This window comes from Macrotis lagotis, chromosome 6 (assembly GCF_037893015.1).
Source record: "Macrotis lagotis isolate mMagLag1 chromosome 6, bilby.v1.9.chrom.fasta, whole genome shotgun sequence".
Taxonomy (NCBI): domain Eukaryota; kingdom Metazoa; phylum Chordata; class Mammalia; order Peramelemorphia; family Peramelidae; genus Macrotis; species Macrotis lagotis.
In genome coordinates this window covers 33,554,630-33,567,990 of record NC_133663.1, presented here as the reverse complement: position 1 = coordinate 33,567,990, position 13,361 = coordinate 33,554,630, and the positions used below count along the sequence as shown (strand labels likewise).

Here is a 13,361-nt window from a genome sequence, read left to right as displayed (position 1 = left end):
ACCTGCCAGAGCACAGAAATTATTGTTTCAGCAATCATATCTGATGAAGGGCTTTAGAAGACATATTCATTAAGAACAACCTTGCTGTATCAGCAGAGACTATACTTGTAAAGATATCAGTTTATACCATAGTCACTTTATAAAGATTAGAAAATTCCCGCCCCCCCCATGAATAACCCATACTTTATGTCAGTCATAAACTTGGCTACTAGAATATACTGAAACACTAAATTATTTTCCCTATGGCTGTTTGCCCCTTCATTACCTTAGTACATTTATATCTGTAATTTTTTACTCCATTCAAGTACCACCCCTACTTGGAGCTTTTACTTGATTTCAATTTTCTAATTTATTATTTTTTTATCATTCTTTCCTATTCAAATTTCAAGTTCCAAATTCTCTCTCCCTCCCACTCCTCCCATTCCCACTGAGAAGGCATGCAATATGATATCAATTATACATCTGAAATCATGCAAAGCATATTTCCATATTAGCCATATTTGAATTTTTGATCCCTTCCTACTACTAGTGCTTTCTCCCTCAAAATTGCCTCATGATGACATTTTAAATATATTTAGACATAGCTACATATTTTCTGTTATTTCCCCTAATAGAATGTAAAATCTAAGAGGTAAGGGATTGTTTCATGTTTCTCTTTGCTTTCCACAGCAGCTTGAACACTGACTAGGACATAGTTGATGCTGGCTAAATGCTAGTTAACTAATAAATTACTTATATCCACCTAGTAGAATGCAAATTCATTGAGGATAGGGACTGTCTCATTTTTGGTTCTGTATGTCTGAAACACCTTAAACAAAGCTGGGGACTAAATGTTTGCTGAATGGGGTCCAATTTGTAATATCTCTACCACCCTCCACAAACCCAAGAAATCTTGGTCCTTAATAAATATTGCTAATTTTTATCTGATTCAGAAGAGTATAAACTATTCAAATAGCAAAATGAAAACCATGTGCTTCAGTTTGGAGGTAAGTTCCCTGAATTATTAACAAAACAACTTATTTTTGCCAGTTGTTTGCTTTCAGTTAGGTCACTGAAAACATGTTGGATTATTGGAGCATCATCTGAATTTCTAGAATGTGGTGGTACAAAGAGGATTTTAAATCCTATTTGGATTGGAATAGAACAGAATCTGCTTCTTGTAGGTCTGTGAGATTATTCGTATTCCTGTTGAAAGAGGAAAAAAAACAGCAGTCTGAGAGTTTAAAAGAATGTTTTTCTGGGTCTTTCTGTGCTAGTCACAATTCATGAGATGCTCTTTCCAAGCACAGCTGTAGTGATAGTCTCATAACTATGACCGTGTAGTCACATCAAGTGGCCAGCAATTAACATCATGTCCTTCAATTGGACAGATCTGCTGCCCATCCCTGTTAAAATTTAATGACCACATCCAAAACTCCTGGGTATTAATAGCATTCACAGAAGAATACTGTTGAAATTATAGCTGAAACCCGATTAAAGATCAGTGGTAAAGACCACTTACTTTTTTTCAGCTAAGTTTGCTTAACATATATTAATCATTAGATGAAAATCTTCAGTGTTGCTATTTCAAAGCAAACTTAACACCAGAAACAGAGAATTCTGAAGTGGGAGGGCATATGAAATCCTTTAGTCCAATCCAGACCAGAAATAGAACCTCCAACACAACACACAACCAACAGTTGTCCCTTTAGACTTTGGTTGAAGACCTCCCACCCTGCCTCCCAAAGTGGGGAATTTCTTTTCTTTGACATAGCTCTAAATATTAGGGAATCCCCTTGAAATTGAGTTTATATCTACTACTTTTTGACTTTAACCCATTAATCGCTCATTTGTTTTCAGGAACAAACCAATTACTCTTCCCCCAATGAGCCTTCAAATATTTGCAGAGAGCTTTTTGTCCCTTCTCTCCCACCTCCCACACCCCACCACAGGTCTTTTCTTCTCTGGGTTAACCATTCCAACTTCCTTAACTGATCTTCATTTATAGGGACCTTCACCATCCACAATGTTTTCTTTCAGATACTTTCCAGTTTATTGTCCTTCCTAAAGAGAGGTTCTTAAAACCAAAACCCATGGCTCCAAATGGGATGTGACCAGGCAGAAAGCAGTAGATCTCCCACTCGAAGTAGCTGGTAGAGTGTAACTAGAATGGTGGACCCGGAGTCAGGAAGACCGAGTTCAAATACAGCCTCAGCTACTTACCAACTGTGTGATCCTGTTAGCTTCAGTTTCCTCAACCATAAAATGGAAATAATAATAATGTACCTACCTCACAGGATTTGTTGTGAGGATTAGATATTTGAAAACTGTTCAGAACATGGTTAGAGATAAATGCTTATTTCCCTCCCTCTCTTCCCATCTTCAATTTATCCTTTATACACACACTGTTGCCTCAGATTGTGTTGCCTTTAGCTATTGCAACACTGCCCACGCCACTCCTTCCCTTCTCCAAGCTAAGCATCTTTATTTCTTTCTGTTGACCCTCAGAGATCAAGAATATGAGAATCTTTACCATTCGGCTACCCAAACCCAGAACTGAGCAGGTGTGACCTGACCAGGGTAGAGGGTCCACAAGTTGTGACCTTCTTCCTTCAGTTCAGAACTACAATTTTTGCTTTTGCTTTGCTTTTTTGAGTGGTATGGATATGGGGGTGCAATTTGGTTAACCACACTCTTTCAAAGGACAACATACCCTTTAAATGAGGATTCTTAAATTTGTTAGGTGCCTGATCTTCCCCCCCTTGATAGTGTGGGGAAGCCCTTGAACTCCTCAGAATGTTTTTAAATTCATAAAATAAAACCCGTGTGATTATAAAGCTAAAAGGCAGCAATATAGCTAGTTTATGGAATGTTGGGGGAGGATGTCTGGTGTGAGGACTTGCTGATCCTTTTCAGGACCGCTCCTCCATCTTTGATGTCCATCTGGCATTCAACTTTTGTCTGTGACTCCAAGAAACTGTAAGCTGGCACAGCATCCACATTCCAATAAAACAATCTGAGCAGACAGGCTAAATCAGGTTAAGGATATACAACAAATCACAAAACATGTCAGTGAATTTGGCAGGGTTTCCACCCTGAGTATGTGAAGACATCCTCCTGGCAGAATGGGCAGATGAGAGCAATTTGTTCCAACAGTCATGAAGGTGGCTGAAGCAGGTGCTTTGGAGTTTGGTCAGACAACAAATGTGCCAAGGTCATCTACTTCCAGGCCATCACCAGTCCTTTGTTCTACCACTGGACTTCATCGACTGGAAGACAACGTTGTGTAACTCTGCCTCCCTTAAATCAATTTCCCCAACAAGTCCTTAACATCACCCTATTATATCATTGGTCTCCTTGGAAGATAAAAGAACAGGAAGAAGAATGAGAAAAGCTAGCATTTATATAATACTTTAAGGTTTGCAAGACCTTGCAAAGGAAGGCAATTATATTGAGATGCAATTATCAAAAAAACCTTTTTTTCTCCATTCCTAGACCCCATATTAAGAACTCCTGAAAAATGGCATAACCTTTAAAAAGGTGACAAGATTAGTTGCATAGTAGTTAGAGGTTCTTGTTGGGGAGGGCAGGACCTGTTGTTATCAGAATAGGAAACTGGTGGGTTATCCTGTCTTCCAGTGGCTGATCTGCAACCTATCAATAGAGTCTTGTCTGGAAGCACAGAGAAGTTAATGACTTGTCCATGGTCATGCAACTGGAACATGCCAGAGACATTAACTTCTCTTCCAGGCTGACTCTCAGAGCAGATTAAAAAAAAAACCCAAACACGTGGATCATGTTGATCAACCACCTTGGGAGGAGAGTTTTGGCAAGATCCTGCTATGTATGTCTTAGCACACATCTCGAGTCAGGGGGCTGATGTAATTATAACCCAGTTGTCTTCCCAGACAAGGAAGTATAAGCCCACGTGGATGCTTGTAAAAAAGATAGAACTGCACCGGTCCCTTCACACAAAACCAGGTGCAATGTTCAACCTTAACAAGGAGGAAGTTTCTCCGAAGGAATGTCTCCCATAGCTACAGGAATTCAACAGCAGGTTAAAATTAGATTTTTTCTTTTTTTTTTAAAAGGAATGAAAACCATAGCAACTGTAATGTTGCATTTCTCCTATAGTACATTTAAAATGGGCTCTCTCTTCTCCTCCAACTCTCTATCTATATTTGAGCAGCTTGTTTCAACAGCAAGTCCAATAAGTAAACTGGTTTTCTCCATTGAGCTGCCATGAAAACATTTGTATCTTTCCAGTTGCAAGGCCCTGCCATCTGCTCCCCAACCCAGAGGACTCCAGAGCTTGGTTGCACAAAGCAAATGAACCCTTTCTTGAAAGTAGTCTTAAGTAAATTTAAAGGACTGCCCTCTGAAAATAATGGGAAATCATCACCTGCTCTCCTCTTTGCCATTCTCCATTAAAGGGGATTTTAAGAAATATGTTCTTTCACTAGCAGCAACATTTTGGTATTTTTATGGCATATTTTAAGAAGAAAAAAAATTCACAGAATCGTCTTCCAAACCAAAGAATGGGCATTTTTGTAGGCACCATAAAGAAAAAACTTCTTTAGCAAAGATAATGATTTTCTAATTTTTTTCCCCTAAATGTGTTGTGGTTTTATTGTTTTTTTATTGAAGTCATGATTAAAGTGGCCATCAGTGAAGTCAGAGCTTGTCTCAATAGCACTGACCAATGTCAGGTTAATCAAATCAATGATTTAACAAAAAAAAAATCTGTAAATTGATGCTGAATTCATTGGAAATTTTAAAGGACGAACTGGGTCTTGTCCATGGTTAAAAAGTAAAATCCTAAAAATATTTTAGGCTCCATTTTCACAGAAATAAACTCACAGAGTTAGATAAGAAGGATTTTAAATGGCAGAGGACCTTATGTCTGATACTGGGAGGAATGGGAAGCCATTCTAGGTAAAGATTACAGCAACATTATGTCCAGTATATAAGCTTTAAGAGTTAGGACAAAAGAATCATTCTATCCTGAAGTGACAGTTTCCAAGTCCCATCAACTCTTGCCCAAACATTGGTGTTAATTTAATTTGGACAAAAGAAAAGTGGTACCAGATTTGAAACAGAACAGTGGCGCTCTCTCTCTCTCTCTCTCTCTCTCTCTCTCTCTCTCTCTCTCTCTCTCTCTCTCTTCTTCTTCTTCTTCTTCTCTTTTCTTCTTCTTCTTCTTCTTCTTCTTCTTCTTCTTCTTCTTCTTCTTCTTCTCTCTCTCTCTCTCTCTCTCTCTCTCTCTCTCTCTCTCTCTCCCCTTCCCCATCTGCTCTTTTTTTGCATTTTATGCAATTTTTAAAAATAATGCTTTTTATTGACAATGTTTACTAAAAGCTTAAGTATCAATATTTCAATATACAAAAAAACAGAAGAAACAGGATTATTGTATATGAAACTATCAACTTCTATTATATAAAAATTTACTTTCTGCTTTTTAAGTGTATGTTAAATTTAACAAAAGTAACAAATGGCCCTCTTTGTTTGGGATTCAGATCCCTTCTGTACACACTTCTGCTGTCTTCTCTGCATTTTACTACTGTTTCTTTCACCAGTGGTCTCTTTTGTTTTTTGTTTATTTGATTTTTTTCCCATTTGACATTTAACAGATCCCCTTCTCAGAATGATCCTTTTTTTTAATAATTAAGGAAAATACTAAATTTCAGTGAAAAGTTAGTGGAAATGAAGGTGTAATTTATTTCCCAATCTAGTTCCTATGTCCAGGATAAAAATTTCCTGCCTTAGATTATGAGGGCTAACAGGTGTGGGGGGAAAATGGAATTGGGTGGAATAGGGTCTGGGAAAGGCTTCTGCTAAAGATGGCATTTGAGTTGAGTCTTAAAGGAAGCCAGTGATTCTGAGAAGGGGAACATTCCAAGCATCTCATATGGTCTATGGTAAGGCAGAGACACAGCAGAGAGAGCAAGAAAGCTATGTGAGCTGTTCCATATGTGTGGAATGGTATGTCTGTTCCATTGATAGTGTTTGGTTAGGTAAGAAGGATTTTAAATGGCAGAGGACCTTATGTCTGATACTGGAAGGAATAGGAAGCCACTGCAGTTTATAGGAAAGATGGGCAAAATGACCTTGGCTTTAGGAAAGTTTCTTTGGCAAGTAATTGTATATAGGGATAGGTGAGGCAGGAGACCAAGGAAGAACTATTGTAATATCCCAGGTGAGTGGTCATTGAGGCCAGATCTAGGCTTCTGACTCTTTGAGAAAAGAGAAGGGAAATAAAGGAGAGATGTGTCAAGGTAGAAATAACCAAATTTGATAACTAATTAGACATATGAAATAAGAAGATATACTATCAGACTGAAGAGCAAAGGATGGGAATCTGAGTGTCAGGCCCCAGCAGTAATAGGGAAGTTGAAGGGAGGGGGATATTTAAGAGGGAGATAATAAATGAATTCTATTTTGGACATGTTGAGTATGAAGTCTCCAAATGCCATCTGAAACAATAGGCAGTTGGCAGTTCAGGACTATTGATCAGGAGAGAGACTGGGAATAACTAAATTGATCTGGGAACCATTTGCATAGAACTGAGTGAACCCAGGGGAGCTGATAAGATTAGTCAATAAAGAGAGTAGAGAATAGATCCAGGAAGAGTCTTGGAGGACACTCACAGTCCGTCAGAATGATATAAAGATATTCCACAAAGGGGACAAAGAAAATGAAGCCCCTTAGGTAGGAGGAGAAAGAGGAGAAAGCTGTATAACAAAAGAAAAGAGATTACCCAAGAGGAAAGGGTAACCAACAGTGTCAATGCTACAGTGAGGTCCCAAAAGGCCATCAGATTTAGCAATTAAAAGACATTGGTAATTTTGGAAGAGAGCTTAGTCAGTTGAATGATAATATTTGGAGCCATTTTGTGAGGCTTTAGAAAAGAGAATGAATAATGAGTACAGAGTGAAGCTAATTTTTTGCACCTTTTTTTCCTTGCTTTTTTTCCCAACATGCATGGTTGATATGGAAATCTGCTTTCATGACTTCACCAGCATAATAAATATCATAGTTTGCCTCCTCAACGATTGGGGAAGGAGTTACAGAGAAGAGCAGAATTTGAAACTGAAAAAAATGTTTTTAAAAAGTTACGTAGTGGGAAGTTCCACATCTTTCTTGGTTTTCCAAAGGAAGAGAAGAAATTGAGTGGAAAAACCCCAGCTGAACCATTTTTTTCATTGGGGAAGGGAAGAAGATGCAGGTTGATAGCTAGCAGGATCTACTGTGACTTTCAGATAGCAAAAATTTTTAATTCTTTTTTTAAATAAAAGGAGTCTGTAAGATAGCCAGAGACTGAAAATTTGAAAGAGAGTGGAGATGATAATGGAGGCAGTCTATTAGGGAAGGGAAGAAGGAATGAGATCATGGATGCACCTAGAGGCTTTGACAAGGAGAAGCAAAACCTCTTCGTTATGTGCATTGTAGGGGAGATAGTATACAAGCCAACTGGAAGATCAAGAAGAGATCTTTAAAAGGTCCTCTCTTAACTGATTTATTTTATATATTTTTGTCATGCGTTACTGGTCATTTTTAGCTCTGTGCAAATTCTGAAAACTATGTGCTTCATACCCCAAATCATAATACAAAATCATGAAAAAAAACCTTTTTGGAATAATATTTGGAGACAGCCAACTCTGCCAGCCACCATCCATTTGACCTTGAAAAATAACTCCCATTTATATAATAGCTAGCATTTAGAAAACTCAAAAGTTTTCAAAGCCCTCTACATATGTTCTTTTGATTCACACCACAGTCCTGAAAGATTGGTTTCATTATTATGCCCATTTTACAGATTAAATAAAATGAGGCCAAGGGATATACTTAGATAGCATTTGACCTCCTTTCCCCTTAATCCCACACCATTGTGACACCCAAGTGCTCACATTATTTAACCTCTCTGGTCCTCAATTTATTCCTTTGTAAAATAAGAAGATTTGAATCAGATTAATAAGGTCCTACTTAGACCTCCAGTTCCATATCTCTGATGTCTTGGATAGAAGAAATCTGGTGTATATTACCTGAAAATTCACATTTATAGAATTGTGAGGTCTCCTTGGACCACAAGCTGTCATATTTACCTCTGCATTTCTGCCAACAACATGTCATCATTTTAGCCCATATTTTGGTCCCAGTTCCATGGAAGGTTGAAGAGAGATTTTAGAGGCAGGATTACCAAGGGTGTTGGTTTTATAAAAATTGGACCACAGTGGAGTATGTCACTGAACAGTAGCTTTGTGCTGTTTTGACAGCTATAACAACTGATGCCTTGCCAGGTCCAAACCCAACTTCTTAAGTCTTAAAGGTGAGCAGAATTCAGGGATGAAAATGCTGTACAAGAAAATGTGGAAAAGAATAGAAGAATATCAGTGTCCAAAGCAAAACCCTATTGGGTGATATGGGGACTCTATACCTCTTCATATTATAAAAATACTGTGAAACTCAATATGCCCCAAGGATGAAAATATTCCAGTATTTGGGAATGTTTTTCAAAATAACACAATTCCACTTTTTTTAATAATGCAAGTCAATGAAAAAAATTCTACAAATTTCTACAAAAATTCTAACAAATATAAACAAAAGAGCATCAGCTATTCAAAAACAAGAAAATGCGGAAGGGATCACAAACTACTTTGTTAAATTTAATTTTTTTTGAAGATAAACTATGGAACAGAATTTCATATTTCATATAAAAATCATACTTTTGGTTCTTTGAACATTAAAATGTTCGATTGCGGTAAATTACAAAATAAATATAACATTCTAGATTATATATTACATTCCATAAAATAATTGTGTGATATAATAATGTGGATGCCTAGGTGATGTAGTAAATAGTGTACCAGGTCTGGGGTCAGTGCGACTCATCTTCATGAGCTCAAATCTAGTCTCAGAAAGGTACTAGCAATGTGACCCTGGGCAACTCGGTAAACCCTGCCTCATTTTTCTAATCTGTAAAATGATCTAGAGAAGGAAATGACAAGTTACTCTAGTATCTCTGCCAATATAACCCCAAATGACATCACAGGGATTTGGACACTGCTTTCTGCCATGGTGCTCCTGAATGCCCTGGAAGACGCACTCAAAAGAATCAACAATATAGAAAAGTGGGAAAAAACTCCAGGTTCTCATTTAGCCATGCTCTTAAATTATCACCTGTTTCTTAATTGTGATGGTGAGGAATGGTTACTTTGGCAAATTGGAGATCACTGATGATCATAAAGCAGGAAAAATAGTTGTCAATCTCATGAGTAGAATAAACAAGTGTGATTAATCAGCCCCAGATTTGATTCAATTGAAAGATATGGATAACCCATCAGTGTGGACTCATGGTGCTTAAAATCTCAGCTGACATCGTGGACATGAAGAAACAGGGAAAAAAACACAGGAGGAAAAATTCTGGAATTCTTTTTCTAAGGGTTTAAAACTTGCAAACAAATAAAATAACTCCAATGGGGGGGGAAGCAAAAAAAAAAGAGTGGGGGCGGCTAGGTGGTGTAGTTGATAAAACACCGGCCTTGGAGTCAGGAGTACCTGGGTTCAAATCCAATCTCAGACATTTAATAATGACCTAGCTGTGTGGTCTTGGGCAAGCCACTTAACCCCATTTGCCTTGCAAAAACCTAAAAAAAAGGAATGGATACAGCTGAAGCAATTGAACAAATATAATAGCATAGCTATGATTTAATATCTTTAAAATATGAAATAAAATTGATTAAAAAACAAATTTTAAAAAAATATAGTAAAACTAGTCATTAGAATTTTTGGAGCTTTGTACTTAGGGACATGTAGTTTTCATCATGCTTAGAGAATGTCACTGTTCACATTTGACTCCATCATTCTTCTAAGGGCTTTAATGAAAGGGACAGAAGATATTTTCAGCTGCATTGTTCATTGCTTTCCTTCAAATATTCTGGTTGTGGTCAGATGATTTTCATGAACAACTTTTCCTCTCCTTTCCTTTCTCTAATGCTGCTGCATTGGCATTTCTTCCCTCTCTCCTCATTTCTGCTTCCTTCAAAGTTCAGCCCACATGTCGTCATCTCTACCAGTCCTTTTCTCTCACCCAGGTACACCACCCTCTTTTACCTTGTCTTTATTCTGTAGTTCTCATAATTTAAACTATGCATATGTCTACGGATATGCTCCTGTCAGTAAAACATAACCTTCTTGAAGACAGAGATGTCTTTATTTCCTCAGAATCTCATTTAATTTTCACACACATTAGATACTTCATAGATGAATATTGAATAAATGAAAACAGACACTGGCTGGATGACTTAAATATATAGAAAGTCTAATTGGAGGGCCACAATGATTTTTCCCATAGTATGTGCTTAGTAAATTCTGGTCGAGTTGAGTTGGATGGGATTGGAAGAAGTCCTCTCATATCAAAGTCTGGCTGTTTTTAAAGGTTCATCTTAGGCAAAAGTCAGACTTCCAACTCTTGAGCATTTAAAGACTACGTGAGAGTTCAGCCTAGGCCGAGTGATTCAACCTTTGCCACCTCGATGTCTCAGCTTTCTAAGTTGTGACATTTTTCTAAAGGGCAACAATTCCTGTTTGGAACTGAGAAGAAACCAATGCACCAGAGAGAGAGAGAGAGAGAGAGAGAGAGAGAGAGAGAGAGAGAGAGAGAGAGAGAGAGAGAGAGACCTTTTTACCTAATGTTGATGTATCACTCATCAGTTCTCTTCCTCACTATTTTGGTGTGCCTTAATAAAAAGAACACTGGCCAAGGAATCCAAAGACCTGACACTGTGACGACACCCTAACAGTGTCGTCTAATAACTTGAACTTTCTGGGCCAGTTTCCTGATCTGTCAGGTGGGGATAGCATAGTGGTGAGAATCAAATGAGATAAAATCCCTGGAAGGGCTTCCAAATGCTGTCCTGTACTATAATAATAATAATGATTAATGGAGGAGGGCCATAGAGTATTCCCAGCACCTGTCACATTACCTGGAACATGCTATGTACTTAATGTTTGGTTGTTGATTGATTGGTCCCAAAGTACCGTCATCTATTCTGAAATAAGTACAAAAGAGGAGGAAATACATCAAAACCTTTCGTAGACAGAGTCCTGACCCTGGAGACAACTAGAATCAGATCTCACTTCCTACACCACCTAGGTTATCTTGAGCTAACTTGAGTTAACTTTCCTAGTTTCTTTATCTGTAAAATAAGAGTTGAACTAAATGAGTTCAGATCCATCCATTATGCTTACTCTCTGGGTGATCTTGGGAGAGTGATCCTCTTGCATCTTTGCCACCAGAGGACTTGACCAGGTGACTTCCTGACATACCTTCAATCTCTGGATTTGTGATCCTAAGTCCTTAGAAATGCCCTATCCCATTTTAAAAACAATTGTGATTTCTGGTAGTGTTTCCTATCTGTGCAACTTCATCATTTCCACTTAGGTTTAGCATACTGGATAGCATAGCATTTCTATATAGGTTAGCACCTTGAACCAACGATAGGAGCTTGTATCTAAGCATTAGCTTGAAGTTGAAGGTCAGGTTCCTTCCACTTACCAATAAATAAATTAATAAATAAACAAAACAAAAATGGAAGACTATTTTGAAAAATGATGCTTAAGTCTGAGTAAAATTAACATTTTCATTATTAATGGAGAAACGAGGGAGGAAAATCTGCTTTTCCACATTTCTGGAAGCCTTTCGTTGGCACCAGCTGTGGCTAAGAGAATTCTTTCTCCTCCAAAGTCTATTATGCAGGTGAGTGGTGTATTTTATAATGAGTTCCAGGCCACCTGCCTTTTTGAGGAAATTAATATCAAGATGGATATTTTGTCTTTTTTGTCCTCAGTGGATGTGCCTAAGACATTCCCATTTGGTATATCTCTGAACCCCATAAAAATGAGCAGTCGATGCTGTTATTTGGTTATGGATGATTATTTTTAAGATGTTTTCTAAAATGCATTTCTGAAAACTTCTTGAGGGTTTCTTTTTATTTATTATTATTAAAATATATACTACCCTACTAAAGGAATGTCAGCAAAAGCTATAGCCAGAGTGTTGCATCAAATGTGATTACCTATGATGAATAAAGTAATGGATTGTGACAGTGGCTCAAATGGTTGACTGGTTTTAACCTATTTTTAATAATTCTTCCCCTCTATCCCCTAATTCCCCATAGGAACATTAAGGGGAATCCCAATGGATTCAGGGAGCAACAGGTGTCTGGAGAGTGCCAAAAATAGGACCTGCCATGATCCCCTGGCTCCAAAGATAAATGTGAGTAAGAAAATTGTGACACTGGCCAGCCCCCTCCATTCTCTGGATGTGCCCCAGGAAATGAAAAAAAGCTTCCCTGAGAAGCAGGGGGATATGGGGAATGAGAGGATCAAGTTGACCAAGACCTTGAAAGAAAAGCAGAACAGTGACCTGGACAGAGCTGGTCTCAAGAGGAGAACAGAGAATGAGGAAAAACCTCCCCCACTCAAGAGGGAGGTCAGGATCACCGAGCTGGAGAGCCAGCTGATTGCATTGCCTCTGCCTCACATCCCTCTAAAGAACATAATGGATGTGGAAATGAAGCTGGTCTACATCGATGAGGAAGACGTCACCTATGAGTTTGTGGAATCCCTGGTGTCCACCGGCTCACCGGCTACCTGTCAAGCGACTGAAATAGTGGACTCTCTAAATGTACCTCATTTCAACTTCCTACCCCAGATTGACAAATGGCTCCAGGTTGCCCTCAAGGATGCTAGCACCTGCTACAGGCAGAAGAAATACGCTGTGGCAGCGGGGCAATTCAGAACAGCCCTTGAGGTAGGCAAATTAAGAAACTACAGGTTGGTGATGGAGGGTGGCATGGGGGAGGAGGAGATGGTGATGGCCCACAGTAGGTCTGAGGTCACTGAAATCACCCAAAATAAATGTTTGATATTGCCAGGACCCTGTTCATATATGGCCAATTATGTATAACTACAAACAGGCAAGCATAGTGATTCATGGACAGGAGGGTGGCAACCTCAAGCTAGAAAGACCCAGGTTGATGTCCTCTTTCTGATTCAGGCTGACTTTGGGGACAAATCACATCATTCCTATGTCCCAAGGCAACTGCCTAAGACTTAAATTATATGGCAACTAGACTTGGAGCTGGGAAGGCCTGAGTTTGAACCTTGATTCAGATACACATAACCTCAATGCCTCAGTTTTCTCATCTGTAAAATGAGGAAGTTAGACCTGAAGCTCTCTAAGGTCCCTTCCAGCTCAAAAGCTGTGAGCTAGTGAATGGAATTTCCATATTGGAGTTCCCAGTCAAACCACAAGTCTGAGATAATTGAACAAACACCACCAAAATAACAGCTTCTATTTTTAAAGCTCTCTAAAGAGGCAA

General features: G+C 38.5%; 1 protein-coding gene and 1 long non-coding RNA gene across 5 annotated transcripts in view; one reads left to right on the top strand and one right to left on the bottom strand.

The window, feature by feature from the left end:
- The window catches only part of SPATA16 (spermatogenesis associated 16), a 311,103-nt gene that overhangs the window by 28,955 nt on the left and 268,787 nt on the right, over positions 1 to 13,361 (top strand). For all 3 annotated transcript variants that reach the window (XM_074192524.1, XM_074192522.1, XM_074192523.1), the window contains exon 2: positions 12,156 to 12,790. In XM_074192524.1, the coding sequence (XP_074048625.1) occupies positions 12,176 to 12,790 (615 nt within the window). In that variant the 5' untranslated portion in view covers positions 12,156 to 12,175. The remainder of the gene's footprint in view (positions 1 to 12,155; positions 12,791 to 13,361) is intronic.
- The window catches only part of LOC141491611 (uncharacterized), a 46,482-nt gene continuing 34,122 nt past the window's right edge, over positions 1,002 to 13,361 (bottom strand). The window contains exons 1-3 of one of the 2 annotated variants that reach the window (XR_012469665.1): positions 9,779 to 9,852; positions 8,082 to 8,331; positions 1,002 to 1,185 (exon numbers count right to left, since the gene is read on the bottom strand). This is a non-coding gene — a long non-coding RNA (uncharacterized LOC141491611). Of the gene's footprint in view, positions 1,186 to 8,081; positions 8,332 to 9,778; positions 9,853 to 13,361 lie in introns of those variants that run through there. The other variant, XR_012469664.1, reaches the window with a different exon arrangement.